Source organism: Cavia porcellus, unplaced genomic scaffold, assembly GCF_034190915.1.
Source record: "Cavia porcellus strain 051 isolate PalLab524CR breed Dunkin Hartley unplaced genomic scaffold, mCavPor4.1 scaffold_6, whole genome shotgun sequence".
Classification (NCBI taxonomy): domain Eukaryota; kingdom Metazoa; phylum Chordata; class Mammalia; order Rodentia; family Caviidae; genus Cavia; species Cavia porcellus.
In genome coordinates, this window is record NW_026947489.1 from 20,437,757 (window position 1) to 20,464,396 (window position 26,640).

At 47.6% G+C, this 26,640-nt stretch overlaps 1 protein-coding gene across 6 annotated transcripts in view; it reads right to left on the minus strand.

Moving 5' to 3' along the window:
• The window catches only part of Ntrk3 (neurotrophic receptor tyrosine kinase 3), a 382,309-nt gene that overhangs the window by 314,650 nt on the left and 41,019 nt on the right, over positions 1–26,640 (minus strand). For all 6 annotated transcript variants that reach the window (XM_063250018.1, XM_063250017.1, XM_003475257.5 and 3 more), the window contains 2 exons: positions 5,563–5,637; positions 4,975–5,046 (listed from right to left, as the gene is read on the minus strand). In XM_063250018.1, coding sequence (XP_063106088.1) covers positions 4,975–5,046; positions 5,563–5,637 — 147 coding nt within the window. The remainder of the gene's footprint in view (positions 1–4,974; positions 5,047–5,562; positions 5,638–26,640) is intronic.

A 26,640-nucleotide genomic window follows, 5' to 3' on the forward strand; every position in this document is an offset into this window, starting at 1 on the left:
TCATTGTGTTTTTATCCCAGTAATCTCAAGAAACGTTGGTTCTACAGTTGGTGTCCTGAAAAGGTGGGACTCTGGCCACTTTCTTTTTTCCTATCCACCTAGCATTGCTGTCTTTCCTTTCTTGCTAGCATAACACAGTTGACACAATTAAGCCCAAATTAGGACATCCCCCACCTTCCCACCCTTTCCCAGCTGAAGATCAAGTGCATGTTTGCTGACAACAGAGTGAGAAATACTTTAGTCTGACATCCAGAGCTTTTTGGAAAAGAGCAAGAGACTGAACACGAGAGAGATCCCACCACAACCAACTCTAAGGTATTAAATAAATTCTTTTGGCTTGCTGGAATCTTATATTAAATATTCTTGGAAATAAGTAGGCCACAGGCCAATGCTAAGAAATCTTTCATAATAAAGATATTCAGTCTGCAATGTAACTGTTGTTATAGGATTTGACCTGAATAGAAAAAGAAACTAAACAGAGCTTTCTCAACAGAGCTCTTTGAGGATAGATGGTGCTAAATCCCCAGGAGGAAATAGCAACTCTCTAATAAAATTTTAAAGACCCCCACTCCTCCTATAAGTTCTTGCTGTGAAAACCAGAGAGACAAAACACTCCTGGGATATAAAAAATACATGGACTTCGGAGTCAAAGAGATGGGAATCTACACCTAGGCTATTTTCCAACCTTACTGTACATGACCTTAGAAAACTCAGCTATGTCTTCTGAATCTCAGTCTTCTCAACTACAAAATACAAGCAGAGGAGTCCACCCTTCACATCACCGTGAGGAGTAAGTGAGCTCATATTTGCAAAAATACTAAGCATAATCCTTGGCATTACTAAGTTCTCAGCCTATGCCTATTCTCTTTGGAGACTAGTATTCTTAATGCAATTTTCTAAATATCATAGATACTGTTAAGCACTTCTATGAAAAACATTTCCCCTCTGGTCCATAGGTAGAGTGCAAAGATTCCTGGAAAGAGAAGCATAGGACCTAGGTGCAGTCCCATTGATATACACCAGGGAGGATCCTCACTGTCTCCTGGGCTGTACCATAGGCTGCCTGTCACACCCCTGGCCCAGGATGCTTACAAGAATTCAATGCGATAATGAAGGGGAAAGCACTTTGAAGAGCATGAAGTGCTCTCAGATGAAGGGAAGGGCCATCACTGGAGTGCAGCTCATAGATTGGTACCTACATTACCCTATTATGGGGACCCCAGATGGTGGAGATCCAGGTGTGTGTGAGCCATGCCAGTAAAAACAAACCCCCTAAAGGAAGAGTGGAACCAGCTGCAGCAGAGAGGCTCGGGGGATTCAGCAAACAGTCCAAGTTCAACCATGTTGGTGGATGTGTCTCTAATCAAACAAAGACAAAGAACGTTGTAAGCATATGACTAGCAATTGCTTAGATCCTGTTTGAAATTAATTCCTCCAGAGGGGTCTGCATGGAGTCTAGATGTCAGCAAAGGGACCAAATCCATATTCAAGGCAGAAAGACACAAGCATTAAAGATGTGCGCATACCAATCCCTAGAGAGGGGGATTGCACTGCAGAAGGAAACCTAGAATCTCCAGAATTTAAACTCAAAAAAAAAAATCAGAATAGCCACTGTGTTCACCTTAGCCTTCCTATTCTGTTCTATTATCACCACCACCAATAAGTACAATAATGCCTACCATTATTAGCCACTGTCATTTCTGAGCTCTGCTCACCAGGCATTGGGCTAAGTACTGTATGGGGCATCTATCACTAAGTCATTACCATACCCCATGCCTACAACAAACACTGTTATTATGCCTACTTTACAGATTAGCAATTATCAGCTGAGGAAGCTGTTATTGCTGTGGGTCCTCTCTATCTACATATATATATATATATATATATATATATATATATATATATATCTTTCCTATCTCTCACAAAGGATCTTCCTAGATGTACATTAATGAAAATTTCAATTTTCACATTCAACAAAAGATAGAAAAAGCTGCAGCAAACAAGAGGAGAAAGTCACTCATAAACCTCCAAGTGGTTATGGCTCAAGAGTTCTGATTTCCAATCTTCATAGGAGCAAACAACTTGGCCTTCACTTGGCTCACTTTCCAGCCTGGAGAAGAAGTGCACAGACTAATGTTAGAGGGGAAGTAAGGGTGAGTGAGGGACAGCTGGACCAGTTGGAATGACTTAAGATAACTTGACATTGGGATAGAAGCAATGACATCACTTCCTGCTTCTTATTCTGTACAGAGGGGAGACAAAAAGACTTCTCAGCCATCACCCTAAAAAAATAAAAAAGGAAAAAAAAGAAAAAGCCGCCAAGCCAGGGCTTGGCAATTAGTGCTGGAGTAAGTGATCATCTTGTGATTGCTCAGCTGGGGCCTGAAGACTTGTAAATGCATTTAGAAGACAAAAATAGAAGACGTTGTGAGAGAGCAGTGAAACCTGGCCCATTTGCCAGGAGAAAATGTCCCAAAGCTGCCGGGAAATTCACTCAGTCGGGATTTGGGGTGTGTCTTCATAAACGGGGAAGGTTAATAAATAAAACCCATGGAGGAGGCCAGAGCATGTGCCTCATCCTGGCAACTCACCTCTCTGCAATCCTAGCTGCTCTGGAATCCCCCGGTGTCTATCAGAGCCCTTCAACAGGGTGTCCACTTCCAGGCACAGCCAGACCCAAATTAGGGATGGAATCTGACAACCTGCACCACTCACTGACCCCGGAACCAAGAGCAAGTACTCAAGCAAGAGCAGGAAAAACAGGGCCCAAAGTTCACGATATCGTCAAGCCCTACTTCAACCAGACCCCCTGCCCCAGTGCCTTGCAGATCCTGCAAGTCCCGCCAGCCTTTGTCACAGCCTCTTCCAGGGACATCAAGGGCACGTCAAAGATATGCCCTGGCAAGTCACTTCTGAAGCCCTGTAGCCAAGATGCCCCTGCTCCCACTTGGCTCACCCCTAGGAGCATGGCAGGCCCTGAAGCTTTCTCCATCTGCCTGAGAGCTGCAGGTGGCATGATGCTCTAGAAGACCCTGAGGCATGGGTATCTGGCCCTGTCCACAAAAGGGACAGAACTTGTCCCATATTCATGGTTTCCCTCTCCCCAAAACTGACCCTACGCCACTAACGAGCACCCTAACCATGGAGCAGTTCTGTTTGGTCCATGGAGTTGAAAGGGTTTTTCTTTTGTTTTTGTTTTTGTTGTTTTTAGCTACCAGTGTTTAAAATTTGAATGATTTCACAGACTCTGCAGCTCACTATAGAAAAAGCAGCAAGTCTAGAAATACTGTCCTACTGCCACATGGCAGCAGGCAGCTGGAGCGGTTTACTAGCTGCACCTTCAGAGGGGACATGTGGTCCCCATCTTCCACTGTTCCCACCTGGTCTGCACTGGGCATGTGGTTTGTGACCTCTGTATGGGTTACTATGAAAAGGAAGCCTTCTCAGATGTCCAAAGCTCTCTCCCTTGAGACATTTTACAATGAAACTCAAATCTCAAATAAAATAAACACCTGGAACATCTGGTCCAAGGCCCCTCTTATGGGCCCAGATCTGCCTGTAGCTGCATAGAACACACATCAGGAAAATCTCACCACAGAGACTACACCAGGGCAAGGGGCAAAAGCTAAATCAGGAGGAAGGTCTGAGTCCCCCGTAGCTAATACATCTGGCCCTGAACAGTGGTCATGGAGCTCGCTGTTTCCAGAGAAAGGAGAGATAGTTCAGCAGAAAGCAGAGGTGGACGTATTTATTTATCAAGCACTCATTACGCGCTTGGGAAAACACAGAGGGCGAAGGATAAGGCCAGGATCCCGAGTGTGGAAACTATTCTCCAAGTACTCAGCTGCAAGTTCCTATCTTCCCCTTCTCCACTTGCAGTGTCCTCTATTTCCTGAGAGAATTCCCCCGGAAACATTACTACTTTTTTTCAGCACTGGAGATCGAACCCAGAACCTTTGCACTAAGCCACATCCCCAGCCCTTTTTCCTTTTTTATTTGGACACAAGGTCTCACTAAGTCCCTAAATCATGTAGGCTGGGCTTCAGCTTCTGATTCTCCTGCTGTAGACTCCCGAAGTACTAGGATTACAGAACCATACCCCTATTCTTGACCTCCATCCCTTCTTAAGGGATTTCTAGACAGCCAACAGCCCTCCCACCATCTAATGCAAGCTTTCCAGCAAAGGATAGACCAGTATACATACCATTTTTCCATTTTCTCACCAAATGCAATAAACCCCACACAATTCATAGAGAATCTCTGCTTTTTGGGGCCATGCCCATTGGGCATCCAATATGGCCACTATCCGTGAGCTCCTAGAGAGCCAACCCAGACAATAAGCACCACCCAGGAGTGTGGGAGGTTGACATTTCCAATGATCACTCAAACCAGGTCTCATTGCACACCCAGAAGACTTTCTCCCTAGAGAATGGCATCTTCCCATTGAATGCTAGCATCCATTAGCTCAGAGCCAGATTTGAGGAAAAGCATCAAGTTTGATGATTCTCTCCCACTGGGTCCAGTCAACACCAGTCCCTAAGGAAGCCATTTCACCCATCAGACATGGCAGTGGGGGGAGTTAGGATGAGGGAGGTACAGGCAGACAGAAAGCCCACCCATGACCATGTGATTTACAGCTTGTCAGACACACACACACACACACACCCCTACACGTGGTCTCAGAAGTGCACAATTTACATTATAGCTGAATAGAATTCCCTGTCATTTCCGGTTCCATAGAACTGCGATTCCCCTTTTAGCCCTGGTGGTACACTTTTCCTTCTGATGGGAACCTCAGTGGTGACCAAATCCAAAATCCTCATTTTAAGAGGCAAGGTGGGAGGCCCAGGAAACCCACTGCACCCACCCATGGGCAGCAGTGGTGGAGCCAACTCTCAGCCTCAGGTCTCCAGTGTCCTATGGCCAAGGATGTCTCCCTGTGTTTCCCACCATCCTGAAGCCTGCTGTACTCACATGTAGCGCAGATGGGGGTTCTTGGCAAAGGCTCTGGGCTGGATGCTCCGAAGTCCCGAGTTCTTGATGGTCCTGGGCAGAGAGGAAAATAGTCAGTGGCACTCTGGGTGCTGAGGCCCCAGCCTGGCCTGTACCTTACTATTCCCAGTCACCTCTGGGTGGCCCAGCAGGGAATCAGCAGGCGGCACCTAGGCTCACACTCAGGGCCAGATGAGGGGCTGGGTTGCAACCAGAGGTACAGATAGTTGCCCTCTGCCTATTGGGTCAGCAGGTAAGGACATAGGTCCTGTGGACCAGCAAACATAGGCCACAGCTCCGATGGTGTCTTCTCCCCCACCCACACCAGGTTCCCATCATCACGAATACTGAAGTCCACCAAAGGAAGTGACCAGAAATCTAGTGCTGGCTGGGGACTTTCCATCAAGTTCTGGGCCAGAGAAAGAATGTGGGGTGTCAGCCCTGAAATCCTTAGCTTTAGGGTGCAGCCATGCAACACCAAGCCCATCCCGGATGGGATGGGACGTGAGGCCCGTCCTGACATCCCCTAAAATGGTCAGCAGAACCCTCCTGAAAGAGGACCACACTCACAGTTTCTGGAGTCCAGTGTACAGCTCCATATCAACGGCGTTCAGCGTGTGCAGGCTGCGCCAGTTCTCTATGTGTCTGTGGGAAGAGAGGACACAGGGTCAGAGGCAGAGTCAGGGCAAGGTCAAGTCAGGAGGGACCACACTGAGGGTGCAGCCAAAGGACACTAGCTTTAAGGACCAATTCAAGTGTGACTCTGGTATTGGTCCAATGCCAGTCAAGCATCCTGCCAAGTCACCAAGTATTTCTGGGTGGTGAAACTCGCTGGTGGTGAAGTCGATTCACAAATCCCAGCACCACACCCTCAGATCAAGAAACAAACATTGGAAACTCAGCCTTCCTGCATGTCTTTCTGACTCAGTTTCCCCCATTCCCTTTCTTTTGAGCAATCGTTTTTTGTTCCTTAGTTCCTGTCCACAAAGACAATACAAAGGATAAGGTCTTTGAAAGGTAGTTGGGGCTTGCCCAGAGGCCTGGCTCCTGGGTAGCAAAGCCCAGAAGGACACACACCAGACTTGGGCAGCCACTGATGGGTGACCACAGCCAGTGCACCTGCAGCTCATTCAGAAAACCCAGGGCTTGATTTAGAGAGCGACTTGAGAGAGGAGGAGGCTCCCCAAGGACAGGGAGGCATCGCCGAGTGGGGGCAAGAGTACAGCCAGCTGGGTAGTGCAGGAGCAGTGGTAGCTTTGTCTGCAAGGCTGTTACACGTGGCTTTGCGCAAGTGCTCTGTGTTTCTTGGGGCTCTCATTTCCACATTTGTAAAGGACACGATTGCCCCAGATCAGCACTTTCTCTCCCTTTTCATCATGAAGATCTCTTTTCAGACCTTTTCCTAAGAGATTTCATGTTTAAAGAGGTTTGTGTCTAGCAAGCATACTATATTTATTAAGTAATAATTAATTCATCTTCTCAGATTTATTAACCAATGACATAAATCACTGTTAACCAGAGCTTTTCATCAACAGACACAAACCAGTTCTACATTGCCCCATACATAAATTCCAGGCAAAAGCAAAGAAACCAGAGACCTCTGTCAGCACAAAGAGGCTTGTCTGGGTGTGGGTCTGCCTTCTGTTAGTTCCTTAATATTGAAAAAATGCCAGGAGCAAACATCCCTCATTACATCCCTCATTATAGCTTTATTGATTACCATGGCCCTTTCCTGCGGAAAAGCCGTGCAAAAGCTGACTGCTCACACATCCCTGCTGTCTCACAAGCACCAAAGGACCTCAGTAAAAGGCTTCCACACCCCACCACTGTGCTCCCAGGATCAGACTCTGATCGGTGACCATGCGTTCTAAGTCCCACCTCAGCAAAGATGCAGAAAGGTGAAAGCTCACCCCGGGACACAGCTACCCAAGCACACTGTGGCCAGAATAGTGACAAGTACCTTCCCCAGACATCTCCTCCCAACTCCATCACACCCATGGCTCTGCCATCTGCCACCAAGTCCAGCCAGAGCCAAGAAGGCAGCAGGACTATGGCTGCCAGGGCCTTGGGAAGCACTTCGCGCCGCGCAGTGACGAGGTATGCTGAGAGCCCATTTTGTTCCACACTCGCCCGGCATCCCTGCTGAGCAGGCAGAGACATTGGTATGTGCTGAGGACGTGGACCAGGTGGTCAGGTTGGTGCTGCATTCCAACTCCGAAGTCTTCTGCCTGAAATTCTCATGGCTCCAAGGCGGTCTGCCTGGTCTGATCCCACCGAGGCAGGAAGCCTGGCAACATTTCAGATGAAAAGGACACTCAGGAGAGGCTGGACCACCTGTGCCACTAAGCGCCCCCAGCATCTTCTCAGGCCATGGGCTGTGCCAATTACCAAGCAGATTGCAGTGTTTGTACAGCGTGCTGCTTCCTCCTAGAGCCTGGCTGCCTATGAGGAGCTGCTTCCAACAAGGGGCTGTCAATCAAATTGTTTAAATAAATGAAATCATTCTTCTCAGCCCATATTAGTATTCCATCGGGGCGTCTTTATGATGGCCTGGCTGTCAATCATCACTGCACTCTAAAACTTTGCTCGTTTCAGCCCTCATGCCTTCAGGTCTACAGACTAGCCCTTCCCAACCTGCACGCACACTGAGCAAGGGAAGAGATACGAGTGGATAAACCAACCGGATGGCAGACAAAAAAATGGCTCCTACTTCCTCTGTTCCTCTGAAATTTCCGAAATAAGGGGTCAACATTTTAACAACCACAGTGCAATAGTTTGGCTAGAAGTCAGGGCTCAGCCAGCTATGAGAATGCCAGTCCTCTCTGCACTCTGGGGAAGGAAAATTGCAAGTTCAAGCCCAGCCTGGACAACTTAATGAGACCATGTCTCAGAACAAAAAATAATAATAGGGTTGAGGATGTAGCTCAGTGTAAAGACCCTAGGTCAAACCCTCAGTACTGCAAAATAAAAAAAGAAAGAAAGAAAGAGAGAGAGAGAGAGAGAGAGAGAGAGAGAGAGAGAGAGAGAAGGAAAGAAAAGGAAGGGAGAAAGGGTTAGGGTCTCTGGACAGTGGTTGAAGAACTACAGCTTAGGGGCCAAATCCAAGCTACTGCCAGCTTTTACACAATCCCAGAGCTAAGACTAATTTTTACATCTTTTTTTTAAATCAAAAGACCTTTGAAAAGCATATGAAATTCAAATTTCCATATTCCTAACCACTCACTTATTATCATCTATGCTACTGTCAAGTTACAATGACAGAACTGGACAGTTGCTGCAAGGCCAACCCTATTTCCTACAGCCCTTTACAGAAAATAGTAGCTGGCTCCTGCCTAGGGCCAGCTGCCAGCATGTGCATCTCAATCCCATGACTACCTCTCCCCCTGTCCTGTTCAGGTTACTTCACCTGCCTGTGCCTCACTCTTCCTACCTGTCAAGTGGGGATAAGAAATACCTGCCATTGAAAGTAAGTGACACAGAGAGGAAAGAGGATGTGTAGGTGCCTACACATTCCTGGGACAGAGGTCCTCAGGAAGCATAAGTCTTGGGGTTTGTTTTTTTGCCCCTTCTTTTAGGAGTCTAAGCAATCCTTTCTCACTTTTCAGGCTGAACAACGGCAGTAGGTTTCTCCTGGAAGTTGTCATTTCTCAGCAGTCACTAACAAAAACCCCCTAAGTACAGGGATAGGAAACCTGTCATTCATGACCTCCTGGAATACAGTTCAAGTAGAAATGTATAAACAAATCCAAGGGGGTCACTGGGGTCATGTCAGTGCAGGTTCTGAGGAGGAACAGGTCGCCAAAGGCACGAACTTGACATTTGATGATGACATCGGTGTGTGCCTGCCAAGTTTTCCAGTGACTCATCGCTTGGTACCAGACCAGAGAGGTCAGTTATGGTAACTCTGCTGGCTGGTTTGAGCTATTAGGGAGGCCATGCATTAAAGCAGAAAAGGCCAGCTCTACAAGATGAAGGATGAGCGTAGGCTTGGTTTGCTTCTGTTAGAGTAAACAGTGGATACTCTCCCTAACACGGTCACACATGGCTCCTCCTTTTCTGTGCTTTGCTAAGTCGTCAGAGTTGTTTCAATAGAGCATTCTTTTTGTCATTTGAAAAACAATCAATAGCCATATATTTTTAAAAGAAGGTCAGCCACCTGCACCCTGTCCAGGGCAGCAACTCATAGTTCTGTGCCAGGACCCCAGGCTGAACAGCCTCATGGTTGCAAAAGCAGCTCACAAATCACTCCTGCAGTGGGGTGAGGAGGAGCCCAGAAAGATGCCTGCAATGTGGCTGGGGGCATGGTGTGGTTGGGGGCATGGTGTGGTTGGGGGCATGGGGACCTGCAGCGCTGATCTCCAACTGGATGCCCCAGCTTGGCTCAGTATCACAGGAGAAGAGAAAAAACGGAGAGCAGAGAGATGGCACCCCGAGCTCCCTAGCCCACTCTAAATCAACTGCATCCACTTTAGGCTTCTCAAGAAGGAGCAATTCTGTCCCCAGGAGACATTTGGCTGTCTGGAGACATTGTGGATCGTTACAACTGGGAAAAGAGAGTAACACTCACATCTAGTGCGTAGAGCACAAGGATGCTGGGAAATACCCTATCAGCCACCAGACAGCTCAGGACAAAGTGTCAGACACGGATGTCCCCAGCACTGCTGTGGAGAAGCCCTGCCTAATGCTTTTGCCCAGGATCACCACTGAAGAGTCCCACGGCTTCAAACAGCATCAATTCTGAAAGTGACTGCTTTGCAGCTACACTTACAAGGCCTCAGGCCAAAACAAAAGAGCTTTCCTCTAGGCCAGAGAGGCCAGGTGGGAGGAAAAATTTGAAAACCGTGCTTCCCAGGAACTTCTCAAGTCAAAGGCATTATTTGGGGGAAGACAGGGGACTCTTTGGCCCTCTAGTCCATGCCCCCCAGCCAGGCTACACATTCCAGAAGCAATAATGATCTCTCCCACTGAGCTCTGGATGCGATCCACTAGGCCAGAGCTTTTCCCTCCACTGAAAGTTCCTCTCCTGGATTTCTCAGGCCTCTTTGCTCCACAGAGATGTGGAATGCTGCATCCAGCAAGCCAGCTCAGTGCCACATCCCCACCCTCTCACTCTGTCCTTCCACACGACACCACAGAATCACTGCTCTGCCAAGAGCACACATGCACCCCTATCCTAGAGAGAGAAAGCAGTGAGGGAAACACCCCAAGCAACATCAACCCCCAGAGCCAGAGCAGGCTTAGGGCTGCAGCTCACATAATCACGGAACACAAGGCTTCCACATGGGCTTGGGAAGGACAGCGCCAGCAAATGGCTATGCAGAGTGCCTTCGGAGATGTCAGAAACGCAGCCAACAACTGAAGATTTAGAATAGTAACACTGAGCCTAGGAGGCCCAGGACCCCAGGTTCCTGCTTCACACCCATTCCTGGAATGAGACTTGGCATACATTAGTATTAATTGATACATCCACACAGAACACAAAAACCCTTTGTCTTAGAATAAATCAGATTGTACTTTTGTACCACAGCTTTTCTGCTTTGCTTGGGCCAATATGGAAATGAACTGGCAATCTCTAAGCATCTAAAAATTAGATGGCACAGTCTGGGTGGTCTATATTTTAATTAAAAACATGTCATGTGGCTAGGTTTAAGAATTGTTTATACCTCCAATATTTAATATTTGATGTTCACATTTTCTCTATACAGAAAATTCTAGAACACTGAAATGTCTACTGCCACCAAACCCCAGGAAACTAAGATGTTAGGAATAAGGAACAAGACACTCTTCACCAGGAAGAACTTGCCCGGTCATGTGGGCAACTGGCAATATGGCAGTTCGGTTGGTGGGCCTTAGAAACACACCTCCCTTCCTTCTTCTCTAGATACACAGGCCCAGCATTGGCTACCTCTCCTCCCTTGCTTGTTGTTCTCACCGTGACTTCTCAAAGCTTTCAATGAGCTGCTCTTCACAACCGAATTTTCCAGACAACTAACCTTTGCATTTTCAACTTCCTTGTTGATGATTCTTCCCTCAACCTTCCAAAAATGCAGTCTCCACTTCCAAGCCTTCTCAGGCACAGAGACAGAACATGATTTACATTTTTTTGATAACCCTAGAAGGCATAGTACTTATATCCCTCCTAAGGGGTAGGAGGGCCCTACCCACCTAAGACTCTGACTCTGATTGTTATTGCATCCATTTTTAGAAATTTTCTGGCTCCTTCTTTTATACCACACTGTGGGCTGGCACCCTTTGAGCTACTGCCACCAGTCTCCTTCATAGCCTCTTGGAACGCGATGGCTAAGAGCTGGCACCTGGAGGCCAGAGGCCCCGGAAGTGAGACAGCTCTAGCACTGGGAGCTGAATATCCTTGGACCAGTTCTCCCAGCGTCACCATTCCTCAGCTCCCTCAAAGGAAATCCGTGGTTTTGAGATTTAGAGGAGGCAAAGCCTTGGTCCTCACTTCTGCATGGCTGCACTCATGCAATCAGGAGCTGACTCCATTGCAATTGTTGGAATTGTGTGTTAAGCCACAGTAAACGAAATAAGGACCTAAAAGATTTTGAAAGAATTCACAGATCTGCACATACTCACACAGACATGCATGGGCACACACACAAATAGGTAGGCATTTGCCCTTGTTTTCTGACCATTTTTGGCACCTCCTTTCTGGATAATTGACCTTGCCATATACGTGAAGTTTCCCTGAGGTGAAGTCAGAATTCACACTTAGCTAATGATACCTAAGCATACACCACTAACATCGTGCTCAGGGTATCCATTCCTGCAGCTATATCTTGGCAGGGGACAACTGAAATTGATGTTTGTACAGTGTTTTTATATATGTGTATCTTAGCCAACACAGCACTCAAGAAGAGCATTGCATACAGGTGTCCCTTCTCTCCAGGCTGTTCCCTCCAGGTCCTGTGGCCCTGTCACCTGCTCACCTTGACTCTTGCTCAGAGGGAAGTATATAGAGGATGCTGAAGAAACTAGCTGGAATTCCATTTCCTAAAGTGCAGGCGTCAGAACACACACATGAGCATGAGTGTTACACACACACACACACACACACACACACACACACACATTGTGCCATGCATTTTCCTTCGAAGCCTTGTAGGGCGATGGAGAAATTGATTTGTTATCCAGCCATATTATGTCTAGTGATCCAGACAGCAGCATTACTTTTCAATTATCTGATATGTTTAGCATTATAAACAAGCCGTCTGGAGCAACCATGGTGCTTGAGCACCATGGAGCCAGGGAGAAGCCACACGGGATCACACCAGCCAAGTCACCGACTCACTCTTCCTTGACAGCTGTTACAAGGAGGAACTCTGCCTGGGAAATCAGACCTCAGGACCTGAGGGCTGGGGGGCGGCTTGGGTTGGCAACCCCAGCATGCCAGCATATTAGCACACCGGCCTACAAGCAGCTGTGCGCCAAGGAGCCAGTGAACCAGCCCCGCATCTGGGCCCCCACCCAGGGGACTGTAGAAAGGAACATTCAGATCATGTGGTGAACAGATGGGAGGCGACAGCATCTGTGCCGACTTCCTGATCAATTTCAAAGCTTGTGCCAGGAATGAGGAACGTTTGCACACACCTGTACTCTTCAGGCGCCGTGATGTTGTGTCCTAACAAGAAAGATCAAGGGCATATCCCTCTGCTATCCCACTAGGAAAAGACCTGAGGCTCAGGAGCAATTTTCACCTGCAAGCAACTGGTACTGCAGGGGGACTCCAGGCTGTTCTGCCTGAACCCTAGCCTGCCACCAGCCTACCCCCCCCCCCATTCTCTCTGCTTCTCTCTGTTTTCCCTGCTGCTGCCTGGCATGGTGAGACATGGTGACTCCACTCCACTCCCCTGCACATCAGCACACAAGGTAGCCCCTACTCCAGCCTGGAGAGCCCCCAGCCCCTTCTAAGTGGCCACCCTTCCGTCAGTCTCTCTGCCAACAATGTTTATGTTGAAGCCATCACAGCCTCCCAGGCCTTCTCTTTGTGATTACAATAAATTCCTAACATCAAACCATGGCTCACAAGGTCCTGTATGTGCTGGCTATCAGGTCCTTTCCCTGGACATACTTCTTCCCTTGTAAATGGGCTCCAAACACACTGGGCCTGGATTTGGTTCCTCTCACACACCAGGCCCATTCCCAACTGGCCCTTCTACATGAAACACGGCTCTTTCTCATGCCTCGGGTCTCCACTCAAAAGTGACCTTCTCAGAGAACGCTGAATCTCCCTGTTTTAGTAACAACCCCCTTCCTCTCCAGTTGCCCTCTGGCACAAGCCCCTGTATATGCCCTTCACAGCCCTAATAAGCATCAGTAGTAGTCTTATTCGATTACTTGATTATGCACTTATTGTCAAGGTCTCTAAGTAGAACTGTAATGTGTGAGAACTGTAATGTGTGTAATCTGTCTTACTCACCAATCCCTCACTCCCAGAATCTCAAATAGAGGTCCAGGTAAGCACAAAGCAGGTCAGCCACCAGCTGCCCTCCCCACCAGAGGATCTTCATGCTTAGCGTCTGCATGGCCCTCACCCTGCCCCCAACCAGCCTGATGCTCTCAGTGACCCCTGAAGAGGGATGAGCCCTGGAGCACACCACTGACCTGGGATCCAGCAACAGGGTGGCAGTGACCTCACAGGCCTCGGTAGCCCTGTGTAACTGCAAAGCTCCTTTCCAGGCTCAGTATTGGGAACAGGGAAGTAGACAGGATCCCTTTGCAACAAACATGGAGACAGGAATGCCTGTGGTACCTCAGCATGAGTCTCATCTTTCCCGCACCTCTGTGAGTATAGCCTCCACCAGAGCATCAGTTTTCCAAGGGCACAATCCTGAGTTGGTGCTTTCAGTGTTCCGAGTTGTCTGAGTAATTGAATGAATAAACAAACCACAAAGGGGACAATGGCAGAAATTAGCTATCTCCTATTCCCTCGACTCCTCTTGCCTTCTCGCACACTCATTCATTTTGCATCCTTCTTTGCACTCTCACTAGATGTTCCAAACACATACAGACTTATCTCAACAGTCTATCTAAAAACGAAATCTCCTTGGCTCCACGTCCTCCTTCAGCTATCAACATGCATCCCTACTGCTCTTCATGCCAGATGTTTCCATGAGAATTGTCTACACTTGCAGCCCTACTCTCCCTTTGATTCTTCCCCAATTCATTTTCTGCCCATTCTGTTGGAACAACAACATCAAGGCCACAGTGATTTCAGGTTGACAAATCCAGTAGACTCCTCTGTCTTCCAGCTACCCAATCTCCTGGCAGCATTTTCTCTGGTTAATCGCCCTCTCTGTCTTGAGTCATTCCCTTCTTTCTGGCATCCTTGACTAGGCTCCTTTCTCCTGTGTTCCTTCTTCTCCAGCTATTTTTGATCTCGAAATGTGGGAGTCTCATCTCAAGGGCTCTTCTCTTCACCCCTCTATGCCCTGGACAAAGTGATGTCACCCAGATGCTTGGCTCTGAACACCATAATATGCTGCCGGCACCCCTGTGTGTGTCTGGTCAGAGCTCTTTCCTAGTGGCAAGCCTCTTACTAATATCTCTGCAGATCCAACACCAGCCTTTGCTTTCCTCCCATTCAGTGTTCTCCACCTTAGTAAATGGCAACAACACCACCCAGCTGCCTAAGGCAAATCCCATTACTGTTTCTCTCTTCCTCCACTTCTCAATATCCATAGATGCTGAAGTGCACCTCCACAGTGGACACCCCTACCTCACAAGATTTTTGCAACTTGTGGTGAATTTTAAATGCCTCCCCACCAAAATAAATAAATCAGCCAACAAACAAACCAACCATTAGTAGCTTCTTCACTTGCACGCAGGATAAAATCCAGACTCTGCCATGACCAGCAAGGCCCTACAATATGTGATTCATTTCCCTCCTTAGCTCATAGCCCTCCTCTCACTGGCTTCCACTTCTGTGGTGTCTTTTCTCTAACATACCAAGCTCCCTCCTTACTCTCAGGCCTTTGCATTAAGTATTTCCCTCAACTGAGACACCAAGGTTGGCATCTCTGCCATAGAAAGATGCCTTTACTAAGCAACCTAGCTAGAAACACAACTTCCTCTCAAGACGAAGGTGGATTGTGCCCTCAGAGGACACTTGGTAAGGCCTTGAGACTTTGTGCGTATATGTTTAACTGGGAATTATACCCAATTCTTCCTGAGCTACATCCCTGTTTTTACTTGTTATTTTGAGACAGGGTCTTGCTAAGTAGCTCAGAGGGGGCTTGAATTTGCAATCCTCTCACCTTATCCTGGAAACATTTTGGTTGTCATTACTGGGGAGGCGCCACTAGCATGCTGTGACTAGAAGCCGTAGATGTTACTTGTCATCATATGAACACAGACATGCTCAAACTACTCCAAACACAGACATGCTCATTACCACTCTGAAATGTCAGTAGCTCCAAGGAGGGGTACCCATTCATTAATTGTATTCATTTACATTTTGTCTATGTACACAACTGTATGAGTATTCAGGCCCAATAGCAAACAGGCAGGTTACCTACTTGATTCCATCAGGAGAGAAATGCAGCACTCAAGTGGGATAGAGCTTCTGATGAGTGATACAAAGAATATCTATAGTAGAATTTCTCTTTCTCGAAGCTACTGCAAAGGGATGCTTGATCAAGAAGAGAGAACCAGAGGCACAAAGGAAGACATTGATCTTGATTCTCCCCAGTGGGCCTTGGAAGAGACAGTTTGAACAAGAAGCAGAGTTTGGTTCCAGCCAGAGCAACTGGCTTGAAAGTAATCCAATAATATAAGCTCTGTGCCTAAGATCAGCTGGCCCCAAGAGTTCTGAGAGAGCTGCATTTCAGGTGGCCAATTTCCTCAGGAAAATATGGAATGGCCAGACTACTCTTTACTGAATTATAAAGCACTTATCACTTCTTTAATAACTACCCACATGGAGGACTTAATTCACTCAATATGGAAGTGATAAAGGCGAATTGGTAAATGAGCATTAAGCTCAAGTACACTGCATAAAGACTTACGAGGGCAATATTTTCCCCTATTAAAAGGGTAGATTTTCTCACTGCAACCATGCCTCAGAGTTAATGTGGAAAAGTCGCTCCAAAGCTTGGGGCATTTTCACTGTTAGAGGGTAATTCCAGGTCACTAGGAGAAAAGGGAGCCCTTGAGTTTGCAAGAATAATTATCCCATAACCTCAGAGTGTCAGAGTGATTAGTCAAGGTAACTATCAGAAAGACAAAAATCATATTTGTGAGATCTGCCTCTCTCCTCTTTACACAGAAAGCCAAGGAGCAATCAGCCACAGAGAAGAAAAGGGAAGAATGGAGATGAGAATGTGGGCTGGCCCGGGATCCAACAGGTATGTGATGTGGAGGCTGCAGGTAGGAGAAAGGCCCTGGGCCAACACTTTTAACGAAACACTGACGCCCATCTGGGACTCAAAAGACGGGAAATAACAACCTTAGCCCTCATAATCTATATGGAAATAAGTCCTGGAATTCCTGATGGCTCCAGGTTCTATTTAGGGGGCCAGCGAGATGGTCTTCCTTTGCCCAAACGAAGGCAAAGCAAGTTTCTTTCTCGTTAACTTTCCTCTCCCTTGGTTCAGCACCACGACCACTTTTATTTCCTCTAGCGATAAGCCATCTGTTCTTTCCCCCATGTATTTACTCTCTTGGAAAGCATCTCTCTTTTCACATGACTTCCATTGCTGCCTCACTAGAGATTAATTCCAGTCCTAAAGCTCTGCCCTTGGTGTCCAGCCTCTCCCCTGTGCTGTCATTCTTCTTCTAACCGTATGAATTCCCTTCAACTCCTAAGAGCAAAGGTGGACAGAAAAACTGACTCTTAATTTCCTGACTGCTCCCAAACTACTTCCATTGTGTCTTACTGTCTTAAAACAGTAGAGATGGCAAGTAGACTCAACGTTGTGCAACACCAGTGGGTTAGCAAGAGCTAACACAGCCTGCTGTGTTTGAGCAAGAAAAGAACTTGGGATCAATTAGTGATGCCTACCATGAGCACAGCATGTGGAGGAACAACTAAAGTATCATCTACCAACCACATCCATCCAAGAAGTTTCTGACATCTTTTTGTCCCCTATTTTCAAGTCCTATCAATTGGTCCTTCTGACATTTCTGGTAACTTCTCTTGTCTCTTTATGTCTGTAGCTCCTGAGAAAGCCCCATGCCCAGAAGGATACAATGATTCCTTTGCAGACCACCAGGACTCTAGCCTTTGTGTCCTACCCTGCTCAAGCCTCTGCTTCCTCAAAGATGACTCTGAACATGTCCCTCCCAGGCTTAAGACCACCCAGTGCCTAACAAAGGCATCTTACACCAAACCAAAACCTCCATCAGGAAGCCTCATGCTTGCAGGGAAATCTATACCTGGGGAGAGGGGATGCACAACGAGCCCCAGAACCTTTAAGGGGAAAAGCAATACTTTCTGTTCCCTGTGGAACATCCATTGAACTCTTGAGCTTCTTTTCTGAGGCTGAAATTCAGACTGGACCTGAGAGGAAAGCACAAAAATTCTTAATGAAGCCTGGGAAAATAGCTTTTGTGACTCTCTCTGTCTCTCTCTTTACTTATCCCTATATCCTCTGATCTTTCCATTAGGGAAAATTAAAAAATTAAACTGCTTAGGGAGGTGTGCTTATATCAACAGACATCAACTAGCCAGGACTCTTCCCTGGACTTTTATAAGTAACTGGTGTACTGAAAAAGATCATAGGCTCCAGGGTCAGCCTATCACTGATGAGCTGGGTAAATCCACTGTGGCCTCAGTTTCCTCATCTATACAATAAAGACAGTGATGCCAGCCTCATGGATGTATCATAAAGACAAACAGAAGCAGTGTTGGTAAAATATTTATCGTCATTGCCTGGGATATACCAGTGCTCAAAGAATGCTATCTTCCCCTCCAAAAAGAAAAGCAGTCACTGGATTGTGCAGGAATTGAAGTCAGGAACAGGGGCCACCATAGAGGGGAGAGTGATCCTGTTTATAGTTGCAGTAGCTGAGACTGAGACTCTCATGCCACGAGACCCTCCCAGTCACCCTTTGCCTGCCACCACCCTGTTTCCTGCCCTGTCATAAGCCAGACTGCACTTTACCAGTCAGCCAAACAAACAAAGCCCATACAGCCCAGCCCTGGTTCCTCTTTATTCCTCGGAGCCATGTTCCTGTCCTTGCTAGTCTGTGAGTACCCAGCAAATTTTTGTGGAGCCAAATGCTTCCTTCTGAAGCTCTGATCTGCTGCATCTTCCTCTCTGCAGTAAGCTTTTATCAAACCACCCATTGCCACCCAACTGCAGTCACTCAGTGATCCCAGCCTCACCTTCCAATTACTGGGGAATTATTTCTGTGTGGCTGCTGATGTATGTATGTGATCCTGTCACCTGTGAGTCTCAGCATTATTTGCCTGGCTTCCCTCATGAGAGCATAAATTCCTTGACAACAAAGACTGATGCGTTCTATTTATTTTGTTTGCCCTCCTCTTGCCCGCACTGGCTTCTGCATGCAGTGAGTGTTCAGACCCACAGGGATTCCTGAGGCGTCTCTACAACACACTAGGTGGGCTCCATTCTGTAGTGGAGAATAGCTGTCTAAAGCCTAAGACAAGGCTGAGGTTCAAGGTCAAAGGACAAAAAAGCACAAAATAGAGAGGCAAAATGCTGGCTGATACATGCTCCTCAAGTTCTCACCCTTCACAAATCAGCCCAGATGTCCTTGCTTTCAAAAGCTTCTTTGGATCTCTCTTTGTAGGTCACAGGACCCTCTGCTGGGCAGCTGGTCACAGAACCAAGGCCAATATTCAAAGCAGGCAATATCCAGTAAAGCACAAGCTCAACACAAAAAAGACTCTGGTCATAGAGCCAGATCAGATTCTGGAGGTTCCCCTAGGCCAGGCACTAAGCAGGTAGCTGGGGTAATGGGTACAGTCACTCAGGAGCTTAAGCCACAGCTGTAGAAGGTAATTCACACCTAAACAACTACCCAAGCTCCCAGCATCAGCTCCAAACAGAGCCTGTGCTTCCTGGAAAACTGTTGTGATGCTGTACCTGTTCGCAGACCTGTCTGCTCTGTAAGACTGAGGTTCTTGAAGCAGGGACTATATCTTTCACCTGAGCATCCTGAGCCAAGAGGGGCGGTGGACTTCTAAAAAGCCCTCCATAAATGCAACACAGAAGCATCAGCTTTACCTGGTCAAGAACAATTACTACCATAAGAGGACCTGCCCACACCTGCAAAGGGAGGCAAGTCTACATGGGACAGGAAAGGAGAATGCAGCAAAGAGTCTAACCAGCCCCCTTGACCCCTGAACACTAGCCCACCACGTGGGGAGAACAGAAACTACAAGAGAAAACCAGTGCTTCTGCCTCCAGCTCCACCCAGGGAAACTCAGTGTTGGCCTCCCACTCTGCAGTACTCCCCGCCTCCAGGACAGCAACAGTGGGGTTCACATAGGGAAGCACAGGACATGGTGGTGTGGACCCAGTCTGCACAGCAGGCAGGAGAGCCCAGCCACCACTTCTCAGACAGGAAGTGTGATGTGACTGTAAATAAAGAGAAAGGAAATTCTATGGGCTGGAGAGGGAAGTCCGAGGCAGACCCACTCGGGAACCTCAGGTCACACTCCAATCAGCTCTCATCTCCCATTAGTGGGAGAAGGAAGCAGCACAGGAACAAGGGGAACCTTGACCTCTAGTCATTCATTTATAGAGCACTCAACTGTTTCAGCTCAGAGTCTACTCTTCCTGGAGAGTTTTTTCCTCTTGCATCTCCAAGTCATAAGCCCTCCTGTGTCCATAGGCAGCACCTTATCAATATGATGGGGTGTTATCCCAGGTCCTCACTGTTACTTCCATGAGAGGCTAAGCTGCTGGAATAGGAGTCCTGCCCTCATCCTAGCCGCTCAGCTGGCACCTTCACAACACAGTCAACACAATATTAGCCTCCTCTTCCTGGCAAATGAACACCAGCCTTACTCATTTCCAGCTTGCTAATGTCTAGTGGACCAGTTTCAAACCACATAGACCTTGTCTGACTCCCCTTTGGAATCACAGCATTATTAATTTATGGTTAACAATAGCATCACTGACCAAGGCCCCCTATATCTGGATCCTGTGGCCAGCCAAGCCCACCCTGATCAGACTCAAGCCTCCATTCCTAGCCCCCAGCAGGATACATTGGAAGGGAAACCTGGCTGAACTCTGGGAACAAGCCCAACAGCTGAGCCTTCCTGTCCATAGCTTTTCTCCTTTCCCACATCAACAGGCACTGGGAATTCAAAATGTCTGATGCCTGCCCTTAAGAGTGTGAAGACCCTGTTACCCATGGAACCATGGCCACGGGTGTGTGAGGGCACGTTAAATTTGCTCAAACCATACCACCCCTGCTATGTGCAATTCAAGAAAACAAAGCCCAAGCCAGCACCACACAGGACTCACCTGTGAATTCCCAGAAGGTGAAAAACTGCATGAGAATAATTAGCCTAAGATCATGGGCAAGCTGTGTGGCACCAAACCTGAACTTCCTAGCATGCTGATGCTATAGCATAGAAGTCACAGTGCCAGTGACGCTTGAGGAACCCATGCTCCTGATCCGTACCTTCCGGACTCAAGTGTATTGTCAGCTGCACTGCCTAGCTGCTGAATCTCCATGACACTTTAGTCCTTTCCTCTTTTCTTTGTGAAAGGTCACATCCTTCCAAGAGATGTAGACTCCCAAAAAGGGGTAAAACCAAGGCTTAAGTATGCATGTCTGTCTGCACTGGAAGAGAGCCAGGGTTGCAGAGATCAGCACCCCCAAACATGCCTTCATAGGATTTCCCAGCTAATTCCTGCTGCTCAGACCATGTCTGCCTGCTGCGCCAGTTCCCCACCTGATGAATCACTCTGGGTGTAATCAGAGCACCTTTCCCTCTGCCAGCCTGCACCTCAATCCAGCCCCACTTCCATTCCACACCTCTCCACTCCATAGACTTTCTCTCCTGCCTCCCCCTGCAGTCATCATCAAGGTATGGGGAGAAGCAGCTCCTGCCTCAGCCAGGAGAACTGCATGGTCTGAAGTCACAGTTGGAAGCCACTGAAAGATTGCCCCAATCTACTGCCTTTTCTGTTTCAGAGGTCTTGAGATATCAAAGCAGAAACCCCAAAGAACCCAAAGACTGAGCCAGCCGAGAAGCAGCCCCTGCTTGGTCACCTCCTCTGACGCTTGTCTGGGGTGTTGTGAGGCTGAGGATGCCATTTTGACAAAGAGACTCAGCTTTAAGTAATGGCCAGGTGAGCCCCAAACCTGTTGTTGCTCAGAATCCCCTGGAAGCCACTTCACACTCTCCAGTCCAGTCCCCTCCTCACCGTGACCTTTGCTGCTGTGGACAGTGCTTTTTCTTCAGCAAGGATGCTGCTGAGAATAGCATCCATGTCTGTGTCTCCAGGAGTCTGACTTTGGCATAAAAATGAAGTCCAGGTCACTAGTGATGCCTAGGAAATAGCATGCAAAGAGCTAACAAGGAATGTGTGGTCAGGCAGGAGCTGAACAAGACACAGAACTTTTGGTGCAGAAATGCCATGCGCCTCTCTATGATCCCTGGTTCTCTCTTACTTCTCCCACCAGCTGGCTCCCAGTAGTAGGTTCCTGAGTTCCTTTGCCCAAAAGCTTTTTGGTCTTTAAGGAGGTCAGACAACTCCCGGCCCTTGGTCTATGCCACTTCCCAGAGTTCCCTCCTAGGACTGCCTGGCACACACCTTCCTTAGCTTCCTATCTCGGTGACCTCTCCCCTACTTAGGTTCCCTGGGATTGCCCCACAGATAAAGGACTTGCCCTTGAAGATCACTCTCAGGTCTCTTCTGGGGGTCCCAAATTAAGATACCTTTTAGCCTACCACTTGCTTGACACAGGAGCCCATATAAGCCTTTCCACCTGTCTCTTGACACATACCTGGGACCCAAATAATCCATTTAAAAGAGTGAAGAAGTGCACTGCTCCAATCATACTCTGCTTACCTCTACAATCTCATTTCAATCTCATAATCACCCTAACAACTAGGTCTCATCACTCTTTATAAATGAAGCAGAGAGGTTAATCTTCTTATGTCACATACAGCTAAGAAGTCTGGAGCTCAAATGCAAACTCCCCTACCTTGGATTCTGAGGCTGTGGTGGCTCTGAAAACCCCAACAATCTACTGCCATTAAGCAACTTGGCCCTCTCACCATTCCTTGCACTGTCCCTTCCCTCTAAAAGGCTCCCCTCTCCCCTAATTTCTTCTGACTAAAAAATGCCTTTTCTGTTTTAGAGTTCTTGATATCAAATCAGCCACTGGACGCTACCATAAACCACAACACAGAGTGCAAAGGAGACCTGGCGTTTGATCATATCCATATGTCTCAGCTCCACAACCACCTCCTGATGGTCTAGGCCTTGGCAGAGCATGGGAGTCAGAGTTCTCTACAGGTATATCTTACCTCTCCTCAGGAAGGTCCTTTGCTCTGCACCCTGCTTGTAGCATAGAAGGTGCCAAAGTTCTTTCTGAATGAACTGATCAATCAAAGTTAGGTGTGAAGACAGGGTCTGTGCAGCCTGGTACTGTCACCCCACACATCTAAAGCTGCAGGGAAGAGAAGCCAGGCAGCAGTCCCTGAGCAAACAGCCAGCTGCTACCTGCTGGGCACAGACCCTGCCACAGCACATTCACCACAGGTCACTTCTCAACAGGCAGGGCAGGCTGCATACCACTTTGATAGGACATGAGGATGAAGGAAGGGAACATAATGGAGAAGACTCTGCAACACTATGCTTGAAGTCTGGATCACATCCCTGGTCATCCCATCCTCCTAACTGTGGAAACAAGGGTTCTTAGCAGTGCAAAGAAGAAAACCACCCAGTGTCCACGCTTAGTGTCTGAAGAAAGCCATGCTGAGCTTAGTGTGTGGTTCTGCGCAGCTGAGAAGACCGCAGGTATCAGATTCCAAGATGCATTTCAGCTCCCATCTTGGTGCCTCCGACTCCTGGTGGGGTGAGATATAGAGACAGACCTCACTAGCACAGAGGAGCTACAAAGACAAATGACAAAACAGGCCCACTTTCAGACCCTCCTTCTTGCCACTGGGCCTCTAGAATCCTCCTGTAAGCATCTGTCCAACTCCTATGAGGGTGGGCAGAGATGCGTAGTCCAAGCATGGCAGTGATGCTTCTAGGGAATCACCAGTTGTTGGATCTGCCACCAATTCCTTCCCAGGATGCTTGTTGCAGACATGAGCTTCATCTTAGTCATTCTAGGCCATTCTAGACCCAAAGCTGGCCAGTCAAAGCCCTCTACTTTCTGAGCATTGGAAGCTCATTGAGCCACCTGCAGCCATCTGAGCAACGGCTAGCATAAGTCCCTGAGCCAGCAGCCACAGGGTCATCCCTCTTGCTACACTTTGACCCCTACTGATGTCTCCAGACCCTAAATAAATAAGGTGGAAGGCCTGACCAACTGTGATGTGTCCAGAGTTGGAGACAAGAAGGGACACCATCTGAACAGAGGATTCCCAAGCCTTGACCTCCATAGCTGAGCCTGCCAGATCCTCACACTCAGGTGTGCACAAGGCACCCACCTGCAGACCTGGAGAGTGCTCTGTGAGCACACAGCTGCAAGACAAGGTGCACAACTGCCTGTCTCATCCACCAGAGTCTACTCGGTCCCTTTTGTAACACTTTTTGCATAGCTGATAGAGATCCTCCTTGAAAGACACTTGTGAAAACTCTCCAGAAACCCTTCAATGGTGACCACTGGGGCTGGGCCTGCAGTCTTCTCTCCCATCTTCACCATCACCCACTACATAAGAGCAGCAGCAACAACCTGTCACCACATCAGCCACCCTTCTGACTCTGGCCAAGTCCTCTGCTCACCTCAGTGGGTGCCTCTGTGCAAGACACTCTCCCTACACTCCTGTCCCCCTGACCAGCTCCATCAAGCCTCAGAAAATGTGCTTCACGGACACATTTTGTCAGATACCCAGGACTGGGCTATATCCCCAAATCCATGTTATTGCTGGACTCTGAGTTCCTCCTTCATATCCACTGTAAATGAATTTGAAGTCATGGCCCGTCTCCACAGGGTCAACCAGTGCTGCTTCCTCAGCACTCAGGACAGAAGCTCAGTAGCCTGCCAAGTTGTTTGATCACACAGAATGCATTTATAGGAGGTAACTGTGGGACTACAGTGTCAGCTTTCCCCAAGGACCCCGACACACCTTCACTGCATAGCAGGCAGCCCGACCCAAGAGCAGGTTGATGCAGCTGACCTTCACAGTCAATCCAAGCAGAATGATGAAGCCAACCACAGACAAGGCCTCTTGCCTCAGCTTCCTGACCACAGCCAACCACACCCCTTACTACATCATTTCTCAGATATAAGACCCCTCAAATGTCTGCTTCAGCATCTCCAAAGAGCTCAAGATGAAATGCACACAGCTGTCCTTGTGATGCTGTCTTGTGTTAGTACTGTGACATACTCTAGCTACAAAAATTCAAGGGTAAAGTATCATGTTATGGGGAGAGGGCTCTCTGCTCCAGAGAAGGATACTGCCTATCATTTGTCTCTCAGAGATCCAGCACTGGGTCTATGCAAAAGCACATGACAGGGCCACTGTCAGAGGCAAAAGAAGACCACTCCCACCAGCAAGACCTTTCCCAGGGAAGACACAGACCCCTGGATTCCTGACACAGTCAGCAGCATTGGCCTCAAACACAGACTGAACATACAGGGCCAGTGTACCCAGCCCTGAGAAGTGGAAGAGATAGAATTGCTTTTGAAATAACAACTCCTTTAGACATAGGTCAATATATTTCATTTAAACTGCACAGCAGCTAACTCATGATAAGCCAGCATCCAGAAATTTCCTCTTGTACTTGGATCCCAAAAGCATAAGGTGAGTATGTTAGCTTTTCTGTTGCTGGTACACAACACTCAATGCCCACAATTCAAAGGAGGAGATGATTAATTTGGCTCACAGTTTCAGAGCATTCAGTCCATGGTCACCAGCTCCAAGGCAGAAACATCATGGTGGAAGATCATGGCAGATCAGAGCTGCTTAATTCATGGCAGCCAGGAAGGAGAAAAAAAGGAACAGCACCAGAGAGGAAATGATGAGAGACAGATACAGACCCAAGGTCATGCCTCAAACACACTCAGAAGTATGTGACACCAATGCTCTGCATGGCTTCCACACCAATCTATTTGACACAATCAAACTCATCCACCACAGTGGGCAAGGCTTCTCTGTTTGCATCAATGCCAACCTGTGTCTGGCAGCAGGATCTGCTGCAGCCTTCCATCTGCCATGGCCACAGCAGCCTTCCAGCAGGCCTATATTAATTCCAAGGAAACAGCCGTGTCAGAAGTGGAACCCATCTCTTCCAAAAGCCCAGCTCCAGACGTGCCAAACACTGGTACTCCATGTGAGCCCAGAAAGGCTTCCAACTCCCAGAGAATACCATCTCTTCCCACATCTGACACTACTTGGTCTCTGCCACCTTTGTATGTTCCATTTTAGCCAGAAAAGTAAGATAAAATGACACCCCATTAAAGGAAAATAAAATATAGTGGATGGGAATAGAAATGGAGTTCACAGTGAGCACACAAACTGACATTTGGGTGACATCCGCACTGTTATGTCTCAGGCTGCAACACGTGTGCAGACCACCGGGCTTCTGACCCAGTAGATTCAGGGTAGGGCCTGAGATTCTGCATTTCTGAAAAGCCCAGGCAATGCTGAGGCTACTGGTCTACAGAACATATCCTGAGTAGCAAAACCATGTACATGATGGCTGCCTCAGAGTAGGCACCATCAAACATTTGCTAAGTTGAAGGAAATTGCAGGAGGAGCTGGGCTTGACAACAAAGCTCATTAATAATCAGAGAGTGACAAGAAGAAGCAGTCAATTAAACCAATGGCTCCCAATTCTGGCTGCACATTAAAGTCATCTAGGGAGACTGTTTAAAATGCCAGTACCGGAGGTCCATCTTCAGAGACTGCAATTCCGTTTCCCAGGGCTGAGGCAGAGCCCAGACATTTGCGATTTTGTAAAAGCTTCTCAGGGGACTCTAACACAGCCAGGTTGGCGACTCCTGGCTTGCAAAACCTAGTGTCACTGCTACTGTGTCCCAGGTATTGAGCTCAGAACAAGAAAAGGTCCTGTTCTCGGTGAACTTGAAGGCCAACATGAGAAATAAACCCACCCGTGACCATAACGTGAAAACACTCTAAGGCATTTACCTCTAACACACTTTTTCAGGAGGAAAGATGAACAACTGATGCAACCCAGATAAATGGAAGGAAAAAAATGTCAGCTTCTGAGACACTGTCATCTGTAGATCTTAAGAGATGAGTAGGAGTTTTCTAGGAAGACAAGGAAATTAGTTATCCCAAACATCTCTTCTTCCCCATTACTGTGATCCCTTCCTACCCACAGTGTTGATTTTTGCAGTTTCTGTTATATATAGTGAAATACAGTCCCAAAATATTAAGTGGAAAATTCCATAAATAAACAGTTTTTTTAAGTTTTAAATCACAATATCCTGTGCTATTCTGTTCCATCCGCTCAAGATGGGAATCATCCTCTGTCCAGTGCATCACAGTGTAGATGTGAC